This window comes from Augochlora pura, chromosome 3 (assembly GCF_028453695.1).
Source record: "Augochlora pura isolate Apur16 chromosome 3, APUR_v2.2.1, whole genome shotgun sequence".
NCBI classification, from domain to species: domain Eukaryota; kingdom Metazoa; phylum Arthropoda; class Insecta; order Hymenoptera; family Halictidae; genus Augochlora; species Augochlora pura.
In genome coordinates, this window is record NC_135774.1 from 32,271,654 (window position 1) to 32,283,835 (window position 12,182).

At 41.0% G+C, this 12,182-nt stretch overlaps 3 protein-coding genes, 1 long non-coding RNA gene and 2 other non-coding genes across 9 annotated transcripts in view; 4 read left to right on the top strand and 2 right to left on the bottom strand.

Annotated features, from left to right (window-relative positions):
- LOC144468083 (uncharacterized) overlaps positions 1–4,787 on the top strand; it is a 58,736-nt gene extending 53,949 nt beyond the window's left edge. For 2 of the 3 annotated variants that reach the window (XM_078177250.1, XM_078177251.1), the window contains exons 2-4: positions 3,569–3,867; positions 3,943–4,212; positions 4,364–4,787. In XM_078177250.1, the coding sequence (XP_078033376.1) occupies positions 3,595–3,867; positions 3,943–4,212; positions 4,364–4,432 (612 nt within the window). In that variant the 5' untranslated portion in view covers positions 3,569–3,594 and the 3' untranslated portion in view covers positions 4,433–4,787. The remainder of the gene's footprint in view (positions 1–3,568; positions 3,868–3,942; positions 4,213–4,363) is intronic. The other variant, XM_078177252.1, reaches the window with a different exon arrangement.
- On the top strand, positions 4,437–9,484 carry LOC144468082 (uncharacterized). 2 transcript variants are annotated; one of them, XM_078177247.1, is made up of 6 exons: positions 4,471–4,533; positions 7,878–8,123; positions 8,196–8,324; positions 8,403–8,950; positions 9,068–9,175; positions 9,243–9,484. In XM_078177247.1, the coding sequence occupies exons 2-6, from the start codon at positions 8,009–8,011 to the stop codon at positions 9,477–9,479; spliced, it is 1,137 nt and encodes a 378-aa protein (XP_078033373.1). In that variant the 5' UTR covers positions 4,471–4,533; positions 7,878–8,008; the 3' UTR covers positions 9,480–9,484. The 2 variants fall into 2 exon arrangements, with proteins under 2 accessions (XP_078033375.1, XP_078033373.1); XM_078177249.1 differs by lacking the exon at positions 7,878–8,123 and having other exon boundaries at positions 4,437–4,533.
- Positions 7,402–7,473, top strand: Trnah-gug (transfer RNA histidin (anticodon GUG)). Its single transcript has one exon. It is a non-coding gene; the product is annotated as a tRNA-His (tRNA).
- Positions 9,485–9,513: 29 nt separating the features above from the next.
- Positions 9,514–10,542, bottom strand: Srp19 (signal recognition particle 19). The gene is made up of 2 exons (XM_078177253.1): positions 10,406–10,542; positions 9,514–10,229 (listed from the first exon to the last, which is right to left on the bottom strand). Exons 1-2 carry the CDS (start codon positions 10,450–10,452, stop codon positions 9,836–9,838), a joined length of 441 nt encoding a protein of 146 aa, XP_078033379.1. The 5' UTR covers positions 10,453–10,542; the 3' UTR covers positions 9,514–9,835.
- Positions 10,543–10,645: 103 nt separating this feature from the next.
- On the bottom strand, positions 10,646–10,717 carry Trnap-cgg (transfer RNA proline (anticodon CGG)). The gene has a single exon. It is a non-coding gene; the product is annotated as a tRNA-Pro (tRNA).
- A 274-nt stretch (positions 10,718–10,991) lies between these two features.
- Positions 10,992–12,176, top strand: LOC144479143 (uncharacterized). The gene is made up of 3 exons (XR_013495475.1): positions 10,992–11,264; positions 11,462–11,666; positions 11,820–12,176. It is a non-coding gene; the product is annotated as an uncharacterized LOC144479143 (long non-coding RNA).
- The last annotated feature ends 6 nt before the right edge of the window (positions 12,177–12,182 follow it).

Genomic DNA, 12,182 nt, shown 5'->3' on the forward strand with positions numbered 1-12,182 from the left:
GCGGTGAATAATAGGCGGACGTAATTTTTACCTCGCACAGAGTATCAATTCGTTACGATTTCAGCGCATCCATCTCATCTTGTTTCGTCTCGCCTCGCCTCGCCTCGCCTCGCCTCGACGGTTTGGTCTAGTATAATTTTCCAGCGCCATAATTCCGCACGGAGTCGCGAGTCCCAATAGATTAAAGAAACCAATCTGTTGCCGCGCTTAAAGCCCTTTAATAGCACGTTGATAACGTATGCCATGGAAGAGGATTTCTCGGATGCGAGACGTAACGTCTAACTGCGCCTTTGCAACAGATATAATTGGACTGCCTTAATTACCTCGTCTCTGGATGCAGCCGTGAGACGAGCTGGATAACGCATTCGATCCGCATTCAGACACCCAGACCGGAAGATTAACAGCTCCAAAGGGAGCAAGAAGGATGTAGATCGCCTCAGCTGAGATATTAAGACGTTCGGCTGATCTGGCAGCCGCGATGGTTGCCGGAGCCGAGCTATAGAAGCAATCACCTGCTATTTCATTGGAAAATTAACGAACCTCCTTCTATCGAGGTATAATTTTTTCTAGTAATTTCTTCTCTTTACGCTGGAATTTCTATTTTTTTTAAGTACGAAATGATGAGAACCTCCTACGCAATTGAAACGATCGCCTAGAAAAAGTCGCAGGGGAAATACTGCAGTTGAACACAGATATCGTACAAAGTCGCATTGCGAGCCGATACCGTGGGACCGAATTACCTCGTATTACAAACGCAACGATCATCAAATATATTTTCCAGGTTCCTACCTTCTGTTTGGTGGCGCGAGGCGCAACACCCTTACTCGAATTTACATTTTCCCACGGTCAGACGTTATTGCCGGCGAGCGGAGGATTCCCTTATTTGTAGAAACACGAAGCGGCCGACCAACAACAATAAGAAGAGTAGGAATCTCGGCGCGATACGTGTCCCGCGTCCCACGTCCCGCGTTCCCCGTCCGGTCCAACGACAACGCTTCCACGGGGCGCGCGTGCCATGGCGGTCGGCGTGGATTCGCAAGTTCTCGGTCGGAGACACGGAAATTCGCGCGCACGAGACGGGTTTCGATTTCGATGCGGTGGTCGATGTCGATGGAGCACCGGATGCGATAACGGCCCGTGCCGAGCGAAACGGAGCAGAGCGGCGATCAGGGATTAACGCGTTGACTGGCCGCTGGCCGCTGGCCGCTGGTCACCGTGGTGACCGCGGCTAACAAATTATTCGGAATTTCGAAGCGATTACGATAAGGCGAATGCCGTTGCGGCAGAATTTGTTGGAAACGCGGCCGACTGGGGCGCGGTGGCCGCGATAAAATGCATGTTTGCGAAACGTCGATGTTTTCTGTATCGATTCTTCCAGGAGCAATTACAGATTTATTGCTTGAATTGTTTTCGAGAGTAACAGGCGATACGCGATACAGCTATTCAACAGACAGCATCGGCCACAAAGTGGCTCGCGAGTTTCCATGTTCTTTTGGAAATGCAAAATATAAAGACGTCGGCGGGTTGCGAAGAATAAAGGAAGATGAAAAATGACTTCGATCGCGTTACTACGATAGGCTGTATGTACATCGTACTCGATATACAATATGGAAGGCAATCCGTATTACTTGTGGCACGACTCGATAGACGATTGTGTGACGCGCAAGGGATTCGTGGAGCCCGCGTCTCGGCCCAGCCCGTCGCGCTGTGCTAAGCGACGTCTCCACTGACAGATTCTAACTAATCGAGCCTGTGTCCCTTTTGGGATTGTTTGCGGACAGCAGAAGAAGGATCCCCCATTGCTTTAGGTCGATGCGATAGGTCTTTATGCAAATCCGATATTCACCGTCGTAACTTGGATCGGGAATTATATTTTTTGCCTGCATTATATTTCTTGGCAGCGAACCGGTTGTCGAGAACGCGATAGTTTTAGGGTAAACGCGATAGTTTCGAGGTAAAAATAGGGAGAGGAGTTTAATGAAAGATATCGCGGAGCATCTCGGTGAATTATTAATCAAGAAACAATGGACGCTCGTAATATCCGCAGTGGCTAACATGTCCGTCCCGTGTCAGGTTATTGTAAACGGTGCTTTACACCGGTCTCGAGTCAAAATCAATAAACTGATTATTGGCCGGGCTGAACGGAGATTATGTTGCTTTGAATTGACACCCCGACACGGGCTTCGCGCCGATTGAATTTCGCGGGGACTTTCTAGACGGGCGGGCGGTCGGACGGCCGGACGTCCGTTCCAGTTCCTTTTTCCACGTCCGACACCGTAAAATCACGCTGAATGCAATCCTTGGCGGACACTGCGCCAGAGGAATCGATCTTTTGTTGCCGGACCGGTCGCCCGACGAAGTTTCCAGGCATTATGCGACCGCGTTGTTCGCTTTTACACGCCGGCAAACAATGCTTGGTCGCTGCCGCGGCATCGAGCGACGCGGCAACACGCGGCAAGAGGGTGCGAGCTAGACAAAAAATATAATATAACAACGGGGCATTTCTCGGCGAGGCTCTTTTTAACGCCGTCTATTTATTTAACGGTATAATGAGTGACTGGTATAAATAGGACATTATTTTCTTCCACGCCTCGCCTCGCCTCGCCTCGCCTCGCCTCGCCTCGCCTCGCCTCGCCCCGCCTCGCCCCGCCGGCATAAACACCCGTGAATGGGGATCGCCGAGACCGAGAGAATAACGTTCCGCTTGAAGTGGACTCGGCTCGAAGGATTTTTTATATGGTCAGAACATGGCTATACCATGCTTCTCTATTCCCGATCCATCGAATTCTATTATCATTCGGGGCGAATTAAATCTCGAAAAGTAGAATCTGATCGAGTCTTTTTCTGGATACAAAAATTAGATGGGAAACTGTTTTCGTTGACATCGAAAACAGTATTCGAAAGTTCGTAACATTTTGATTTGACGGGGATAGCAGCGTTTGATATTTTACGGTGGCGCGTGAGTTGCATGTAACGATAAATCGAATAGAAATTCACGTTTATTAAAACCTCCGTCGGATGTGCTGTCTACAACATGAAGAGCATTACGTTCATGTAACATTTCATTCCCACCGGTATGTTCAGGTGATCGGACCACACGATGGACGTGTTTCTCGAAACGTGTTAACTATTCAAACGAAACATGGAATAATTGGAAAACTGAAAACCGTTGGAAATATTAAATCGAGGAATTCGTACCTCAGCTACGAAAGCTGGATCCATTGAAATTGAAAAAAATAATGCCCCGGACTGATCATGAATTTTGTTATCGTCGCAACATTGTTTCAATCGTCGTCGTCGTCGTCGTCTTAATTGTTATATCCTGTGTGTGCATCCATATATATACGATTGTTCTAGATTCTGCCTAAAACATTCTGCCACTACGCGTATCTGAGAAAATAACTTTCGTATAAAAGCTCTATTTGCCGATAAATGATGGCATCGCGTTTCGAAACGCTTCGGTTCTACGAAAAATTTTTCGAAAATGTCGGTGTGCTTGGCTAGAGGGCGTCGAACCGCCTCGCCGCGCCGAATCAGATTGTCGAAACCATGTCAGAATTATCGGCAGGCTATGTACACTGTTTCCGAGAAACAATGGGTCAAACGGTGGGTCGTATGCCAAACACATGGAATCGTTTACTGGAAGAGAAAGATCGCGTGTTGTACTGGAGCGGTGAAGTCCTGGCGAGAGTGGCCGACAACGTTGATCAAGAGGAGTCGTTTCAGATTGATTACGGGGACGACTGCATCGATCGGAAGGTTGATTCGTGGATACGAGCCAATCGAGACAGAGTCGACAAAATTCTCGGTAAACGGAGGAATGTGTCGCGAGAATTTAGAGCTCGCATAAACAGGGAGATCGAGCAAGTGATTATTGTTCTATTGTTTACCCGATACTGCGACGAGCCGACGGTATTAATATTATTCGACTGCTCGATCTAGGTGGAGCTGGAGATCCGAACAAAGATGAGAAAGGAATACCGCGAATGTTACGGTGAAATAAGACAGTTGACGAAAAAAGTGGATAACATGGGACGCCGGCAGCGCAGGATACACGCTAAAATTCATGAACTCGAGGACACCTGCGCTGGGAACGTGAGTAAATTCCAAAAGAAGCTCGGCCCTCTGCGAGCAAAAACGTTCGAAAACCTTGTAACGAGCGAAAAATTCCTGTTCCAAGACAGGAGGCTGAAAAGAAAGTTCATCAAACAGGTACCTATTGACTTTTTTCCAATGAAATTACAATTATTCGTTGCATGGACGATTTCATTTTGTTGGCCACCTATTTTATATTATTTTCCACGAAGATCCGTTCGGTAGTAATTTATTAATTGATCACGTTTTGTCCGTAATACTCTCGTAGGTGTACGACATTGATCGGAAAAGTATGAAGGCATGTGTCAAGAGCATCGATACATTGACGAAAATGTAGAAAACCAATGACGACGAAGACACGAGTACGAAATGGTCCAGAGAATGTGAATAAAGAAGGGATCATGTTATCGGGTCGACAGAGTATACACAACGATATGTGTAATTACGATTTTCATTAATTATACGGTGACTTTTCGATCATTTTCCACTAGCCGCAATTCATTTTTAACAATAAAAGCTCGACTATTTCTACGCTAAAACGTTTGTCCGAAAGGAAAGAATATTCCCCCAGTAAACTAAACAACGAGAACAAAGACGTCATGTATAATTTCAAAATAGTGTTTCTACGATCCTGCGATACCTTTTCACGCTTTTATTATAATTTCAACGAGGGCCCCGTTTTCAATATCGAATCTTCTTTCAGAGATACATGTAATCGGGGAATCTGACGCAGCCGACGTTAGCCGAAGTAACCGCGAATATTTCAGTCGTAATATTCGTGTTCTGCACATCTCAAAGCTTCCGCGTTAGAAAACATTTCCCGTCGACACGAATTTACATTAATTTAGTTTTGGCAAGGCGAAAATACGACTTCCTCCAAGCGATCCTCCCCGGCGAACGCGACACCCCGAGGAACTATTGTTACGCCGCACAATGGTGACCGTTTAGGAAAACGCGATCCGCGTAAAGATTGTATTGTAGTCGTTACGGAGCTCGGAATTACTTCATCTTGAACTTATACGTGGCAAGCCGCGCGGGAACGAGAAAACTTTTTCATTAGATCTGGTTAGATGGACCAGAAGAATTATCAATTCGCGGTTAGAAGGGTCGCAGCGATTTTGCGGAAAGCATTTGAATGTTCGTGGAAACGCGATGGTTTCTTGGGTTCGTGGAAATTCAAATAGAGGAATTGTTCGCAGAAAATAAAGGGTCGAGCAAACGTGGATGATATGGGGTGCTTATCGCTAGATTACGTTCTTGGATCATTCGGAGGGGCCTACTCGTCTACAGGGAAACTAGTTCGATTCATTTATTTTATTTATGTGAATTATAGTAACGTAGCTATTATTGGAAAGAATTTCAAATTTTAAATTGAATCAGATTATTCCTGACTTCTCATCCGGATGAGAATTAAACATGTCACCCGGTACTAAAATCTTTTTTATGCAGACCATTAAAAACAATCTGAAAACAAGAATTCCACAAACTTGCACCTTGTTAGTCTCATCTTGTTAAATTTGTTCATGCAGAAAATAATAATCTATTTTAATTTACGCGAAAGAAACGTTAGCGTCGTTATTAAGGTCGTCTCGCAGAAGCGTCCGCAATTTAATTACTGCTGTACTACCGTTGCGTGAACATCGTGTATGTACTTACTCACCGAGAACGACAACGACAACGACGATGTTGAGGCAGCCTCGCCGAGAGATTCTCGCGGCCGGGATAACAGAAACACGGAGAAGGTTACCGACAGCGCGCATCCGTTTGCTCAACCCGTCACAACCTTTCGTAAAACGTTCCACGTCGGTTAATTTATTCCTCGGTTCCTAAACCTAAAACCAAGGAACCAATTATGTAATCCTTCGATTAGCCTGTCTATATTTTCATAGATCGAATGCTCGATCCGAAGTAAACCGTTCTACCAATTTTAAAAGTGAAACATCAAATTCGCTAGAATTTCATGGAAGTTTTGTTCGCTTCTTATCTTGGAAAGCTATTACTATCGTAAAGGAGGTGTTCCAATTGCCTCCAGATGTTTAATATTGACGACGCGTTAGAAGACCTATATTTCTCCGAATCGCGCGTCGCAGTTCTTCTTCTTCTTCTTCTTCTTCTTCTTCTTCTTCTTCTTCTGGCCTGCGACATAAAAACTCTTCGTGTTTTGTACGCCACTGCACTGCTGTCAACTTTTTTACATGATTCGAACCACTATCGGTGGAGACATACCACGGCGTCGTAGTAGCACAAGACGGTCCCGGGAAGCCGGATTATATTATGAGAACAGAAAATGGAGGAGCTATTTCTTCATGAATGATGGATTCCTACTCTATCGATTTCTTTCCTTTCAACTTTTGACACCAGATTATTTACTTGCAATCTGTGACGTTTCTTCTTCCCTGAAATTCACATTTTAATACAATCGATTCGATATAAAATATATTAAAACGTCGTATACGAGGCTTTCAGAAATTTTACCCGAATTTAAAGAGGAGATATCGATGGTGATATTAAAATGGAAAAGCGACGAAAGATATACAGTGTGGAAATCAACATTGGTAAATCATTATAATTTTCCAAGTAACTGCGACTACCATCTGTCGACCGACATTTGAACACTGTGATCGCATCTCTGTCGATAACATAATTATAATCCGACAAAATTACTTAAAAAATTCTACTATAAATATAATATAATTTACAATAAGAAGTTATTTAATTCTTTATTTATATGTACATGTGTATACATGCACAAACAACCGCAGACTGGTTATTCATTACTAGTAATTTTCATCGTTTGCAATTTGCAATATGCAAACCTTTAGAATGTATTAACTTGTATATCGAATTGACCCTATTTCTACGCTTAATAATTGAAAACTATAAAAAAGATGAAAAAACTGTAGTGAAATGTAAATTGAAATTGCGATTTTCTCTGACTATACATACAGATGTATGTACATATATATATATATATATATAAATAAGGAATCGCGTATTGCCTCATAATCAGCAACATTACGTAATTCTGAAAATATCTTTAAACTTTACTGGGCCCGTTGTAAGTTTAAACTGCACTATTATAAAGAAATAATTCTTTAAATTCTCAGAAAAATTCGATCAAATTATAAAAAATGATTACGCTAGAAAAAAAACTTCTTTCGAAATTGTTGTAGTCACTTTTTCAAAAGTAATTATTCATTATTATGTATAATGATAAATAAAAGAAGAAGCAACTAACGCTCCAATTTACAAAATGTATCGACTATTTCTACTAAAAAATAAAATTCTTTAATATGACCTTCGATAGCCGTGATCGTCTAGTGGTTAGGACCCTACGTTGTGGCCGTAGTAACCCAGGTTCGAATCCTGGTCACGGCAATGTGAAAACATTGTCACGGAAAAAGAAGGTGGTTTATTTTTTTACGTTTTCTTTCTCAAAATGTAATGCCTATAAACTTTCAGTAGTTGATATAACATCCCCGTTGACACTGACTAAATTCATGCAGATATCATTCCGTACGTCTACTGTAAGTCTATTCTGTGGATTCGTATTCATGATTCCATATGCAATCGTGCAGAAAGAAACGACTTAAAGAACTCGGGAATACATTTCTAGGACGAGTATAATTTATTCTTCCTTGAAATCAAACAGTGACCTATTTAAAGAAAAGAGCACGTTTCAACGTGCGTTAACATTCTGGTAAAACCTTTTGCAACCGTATACACTGTTATCAAACACATATGTTATGGGAAATGAACAATACATATTTATAAATTGTCAGCAGAATTTGCACTGCACAGTCCATATAATCTCAGGCGAAATCATGCGCCACACCAGTTTGATGTAATCACCGTGGCGGACATTATTGTCAGTGTTAATTAATTCTTCAAAAATCCGTCGTTCCGTGCAACTATGAAACGACCGCGATTCGTGTGCACAATTTTAATATTATATTTGATCGAACCGTACACTCGTGTTTCTTGTACAAAATCATTAGACCACGAACTCTCCGATAGTAATGATACAGGTAAAATAATCTATTGTAGTATAAGCTTTTATTAAAAAATAGTTCGATATCTCAGTGGACTGATTATTTTAGAAAAATTTCAAACAGTTCGTTCTCAAGGAGAATTAATGGAAATGTATGTAACTGACAATGTTGACGATCTGACAAATAAAGATCGTACCTCGCGAAACGTTCTCGGATCCGGAAGACATCTAAGAGTGGGTGAGATAGAAGGATAATATACTAACACACCAGTATATTAATTGTCGTATCTTTTTATAATCTTTTATTAACTCTTAGGTGACGCCCATCAAGTTGCAAATTATTTCCTTACAGGAGGACCACTAAAAGGTCATTCTCACTTTGTTGGGTCAGCCAATTGTGAGTCGAAAAATGAGGAAAACGACGTAGTCGGATTAAGTAACCCAGTCAACAAGGATGATGATACCGACTTGTCCGAAAACAATGGGAATACGGATAGCGCTGATGCAAATTTACCGGATTCTCTTGTCGGTCTTCCATACATTCCTGCGGTACATCATTTAATCCGTCGTCCTCATATACGTAGACCTTCGCACAGCAGAGTTAATTATCCGCGTCATCAGCCTCTGTCGCCACTAGTTGGTGGCTATCATCATATTCCTGTTAGCGGTAGTTTACTACGTTCAATTTTACACCCTCGTTTCCATCCTCATATCAATAGGTTGCGCACCGTTCCAGGAGCTCTTGTTAGAGCCGCCATTATGCCTATGCATAGCCTGCTCCATGCTCATACTCAACTGAATAATGCATTGTTGCCAGGTTTAAGTCAGCCTGGAGAAGGGTCGCTTCTTGGAAGTGCTATTCCAGTGAGTATTACCAGTTGGTGAACCAATTCTCCGCTTTCCCTCTCGCTAGGCTTCTGGATCCAACAAATATTCTTGCCTTCGATTCTTAATGAATAAATTTTTCTTCTTCCATTTCAGACAGGTGAAAGTAATATCAACGTAGGAAGTGACTTATTAAACGCAAACGGAGAAGATGCACCTGTGCTTGGTGCATATCCTACATACCCTACAGGCTTCAATAGCAAGGTATTTATTATTTAGTCATCGGATAATATTAAAGGTTTATAAATGTTTTATCATACATAATTTTTAGACTCCGTTGACGCATCTTGTTCATTCCGACTACTTTCCACATTTACAACCTACGGGATACATCGTCAAATTTGTACCGCATGGTAGAACGTTGTCCCCAGTTCTGGGTTCACCGCGACAATTGTCGGATGACAGCGATCCAGATACAGAGGAAAATGTAGGTTCTGTTCGCACTGAAGATGAGGACACAGGTTTGGCCGAGCAGAATGACTCGGCAGATGAGACTGAAGATTGTTGATTTAAATGCCAAGAACGAGTACAGAGATTCAGAGTAAATCTTACAACCGTATATTTTTTATCTCAAAATAAATGACGTATTCTTTGAACCATTCAAAACATGACATAGGACTCATCTTTGCGCAATACATTTTTGTAATAATTTTAAACAGACGATGAGATCGTGTTAAACATTCGACGGCTAGATTAACTAATAAACTCTGCGGTTGAACAATACTCGGTCTATACCTGTTTATTAAGAACTTTGTACAAAATGTAGTGCAATTTCTTTCCGTAAACGTGAATAATTCACATTTCAACATCAAAGTGCAAATAAGGGACAAATATTTGTCAACTTTACCGCACTGTTCCCTGTCATTACCTCCTCCCTTTGCCCTTACCCTTTTTGGATGAAGAGCTCGATGGCTGGGAGGATTGTTCACCCATCGACTGTTTACCCTGACGAGTTTTTAGCTTTGGAATAGTAGTGCCTAGATATACCAATAAAGAGTCTCTAGTGGGGAATTCCGGTTTCACAGGAGTTCCATCATCATTTCTCAACTGAACACGAATACGACCACGGTACAATAGTTCTTTGCTACGCTCCCTTGGATGCAACTTGTTTTCTACACCAACATTGCAGCCAGCTGCCACTAGAACGTCTCGGATCTCTTGATGCGTCGGGTTTTCCACGCATTTGTCCTTTGCGAGCTTCCGGCCACTTGCCAGCGTTCTTTTGCTGTTTATGTAAACTGGATAAATACAAATCCACCTACAACAAAAATAAAATTTGTCGATGTTGTGATAAAGAGGTTAGGCACCAGCTGTTAATCACGCAGCACCAACGTTGACTGAACTTTATTATGTAAATAAGATTTCTCAATTAACTTTGTAATAATATTCATGAAAGATGACGAAAGATACAGATAATTGTTGCAATAGACAGACCTTTCGCGATCACTGTGCTTCTTCGACGGGTTCCATGCGAGCGCCATATTGGATATCTTCGATATTGCTAATCGCAACACAGTAATCGATAATCTAGTCAGCGACTTTAATATTCAATGTTGAAAAGTACACTACTAATAAATATGTAAAACGAATATTATTTGTATTCAGAAAAGGATACATATCATCGATAAGAAAAACTGAAATAATGATATAAAATTCGAAAAAAAATAGTATCCTGGGCTCGTCCGGGATTTGAACCCGGGACCTCTCGCACCCGAAGCGAGAATCATACCCCTAGACCAACGAGCCATGTAACATTCACATTTCAATAATAATTACAAAACATAAAAATAATTAATGATTATTATTTTACAATCCCTCGGAAACTGTTCCAAGTGGAATCCACTTTTCTGGAGAAAAGACGTAAAGCGGTCAGTCGCCTGGGAAGACAGCTCGATGTACATGTCACTGTATTACGTAATTTGTATTTTGGATCAAACATATACATATATGTACTCTTCTCTGTGTAGAAATTTTTGGCGGGATCTAATGTGACCAATGATGTCAGGAATACTGCTCGGAATCCGTTCCAAGTGGCGGAGAAGAGACCTCGCGAATGGAATTGGACAATTCCAATGGATTGCCGCTGGAATCTATTGACATTATCCAATCGCATTTCGAAAGGTTAATTCTTCTACATTCACTCTTCTGGAATTATTTTACTTAAAAATTTTATTTTACTTAAATAAAATGGTGCAAACAAGAGACTATAACAGAAACGTTAATCCAGAAGATACAATTAAAATCTTATTTGCAAGCGATGTCCATCTTAGATACAAATACAACAAGAAAAGAGGTTAGTTTTCGAACAGTGTTGCAAAATTCTTTGAGTTCTTCTTTAAGTTAGACCGTATTACAAAATTCTAACATTATAAAGGGTTTCGGGTCACTGATTTAGTTTATAATTTGTACATTATTAAGGCAAAATGTGATATATATATATATATTGGGAAATCTCTTCTGTTTCTTAATTGAAATGATCTCTATTTACAGGTAGAATTGTAACGTTCAAGTGATTTAGGAAAACATTGTAATCTGCTTCTTCCACACCAAAATCGTGCAACCCATTTTAAACGTGGCCATACTTCTGAAGTCGTGCTTCCTCCTGTCATCGATGTTACTATATAGGGTCATGAGCACGAATGTTACATCAAGTCCACATTCATCAATGGATGTCAATACTGCATTTCTCAACCTGGTATGTTATATTTAATTATTAATTACAATACATGGGAACTATGAAACTATTGCTTAAGAAATGCGCTTGGAATGATATATTGTAAGTTACTGATTTTCCATTATAAGATCAAAACAATAGTAAAAATATTATATTTTTATTTATTTTTATTAGAATGCCACGAGGCAAGCTGTTGGCCAGCGAAGAAAAGGCATCCGGTTGATGCTTATAAAGATTTGGGATGTTCTAATCGATCAATAGCGGAAAAAATGAATAGATGACGTACTTTAATAGATAATTATATAAATTTGAGTGAAGAATATGGTAAGAAACACCCTACAGGTGGAAATAAAAAATTGACGAGAGGACAATATTCGATATTGATGAGGCTGACAGCAAAGGAAACAAAAAGTGCAGCACAACTTTGAATTCACCAACAACTACCAATAACAACGAGGCGAGTACAGCAAATTTTAAGAAGTTCAAGGCGATTTAACCTTTTAGATACTACGCGCCACTATAGTGGCTTTCACGAAT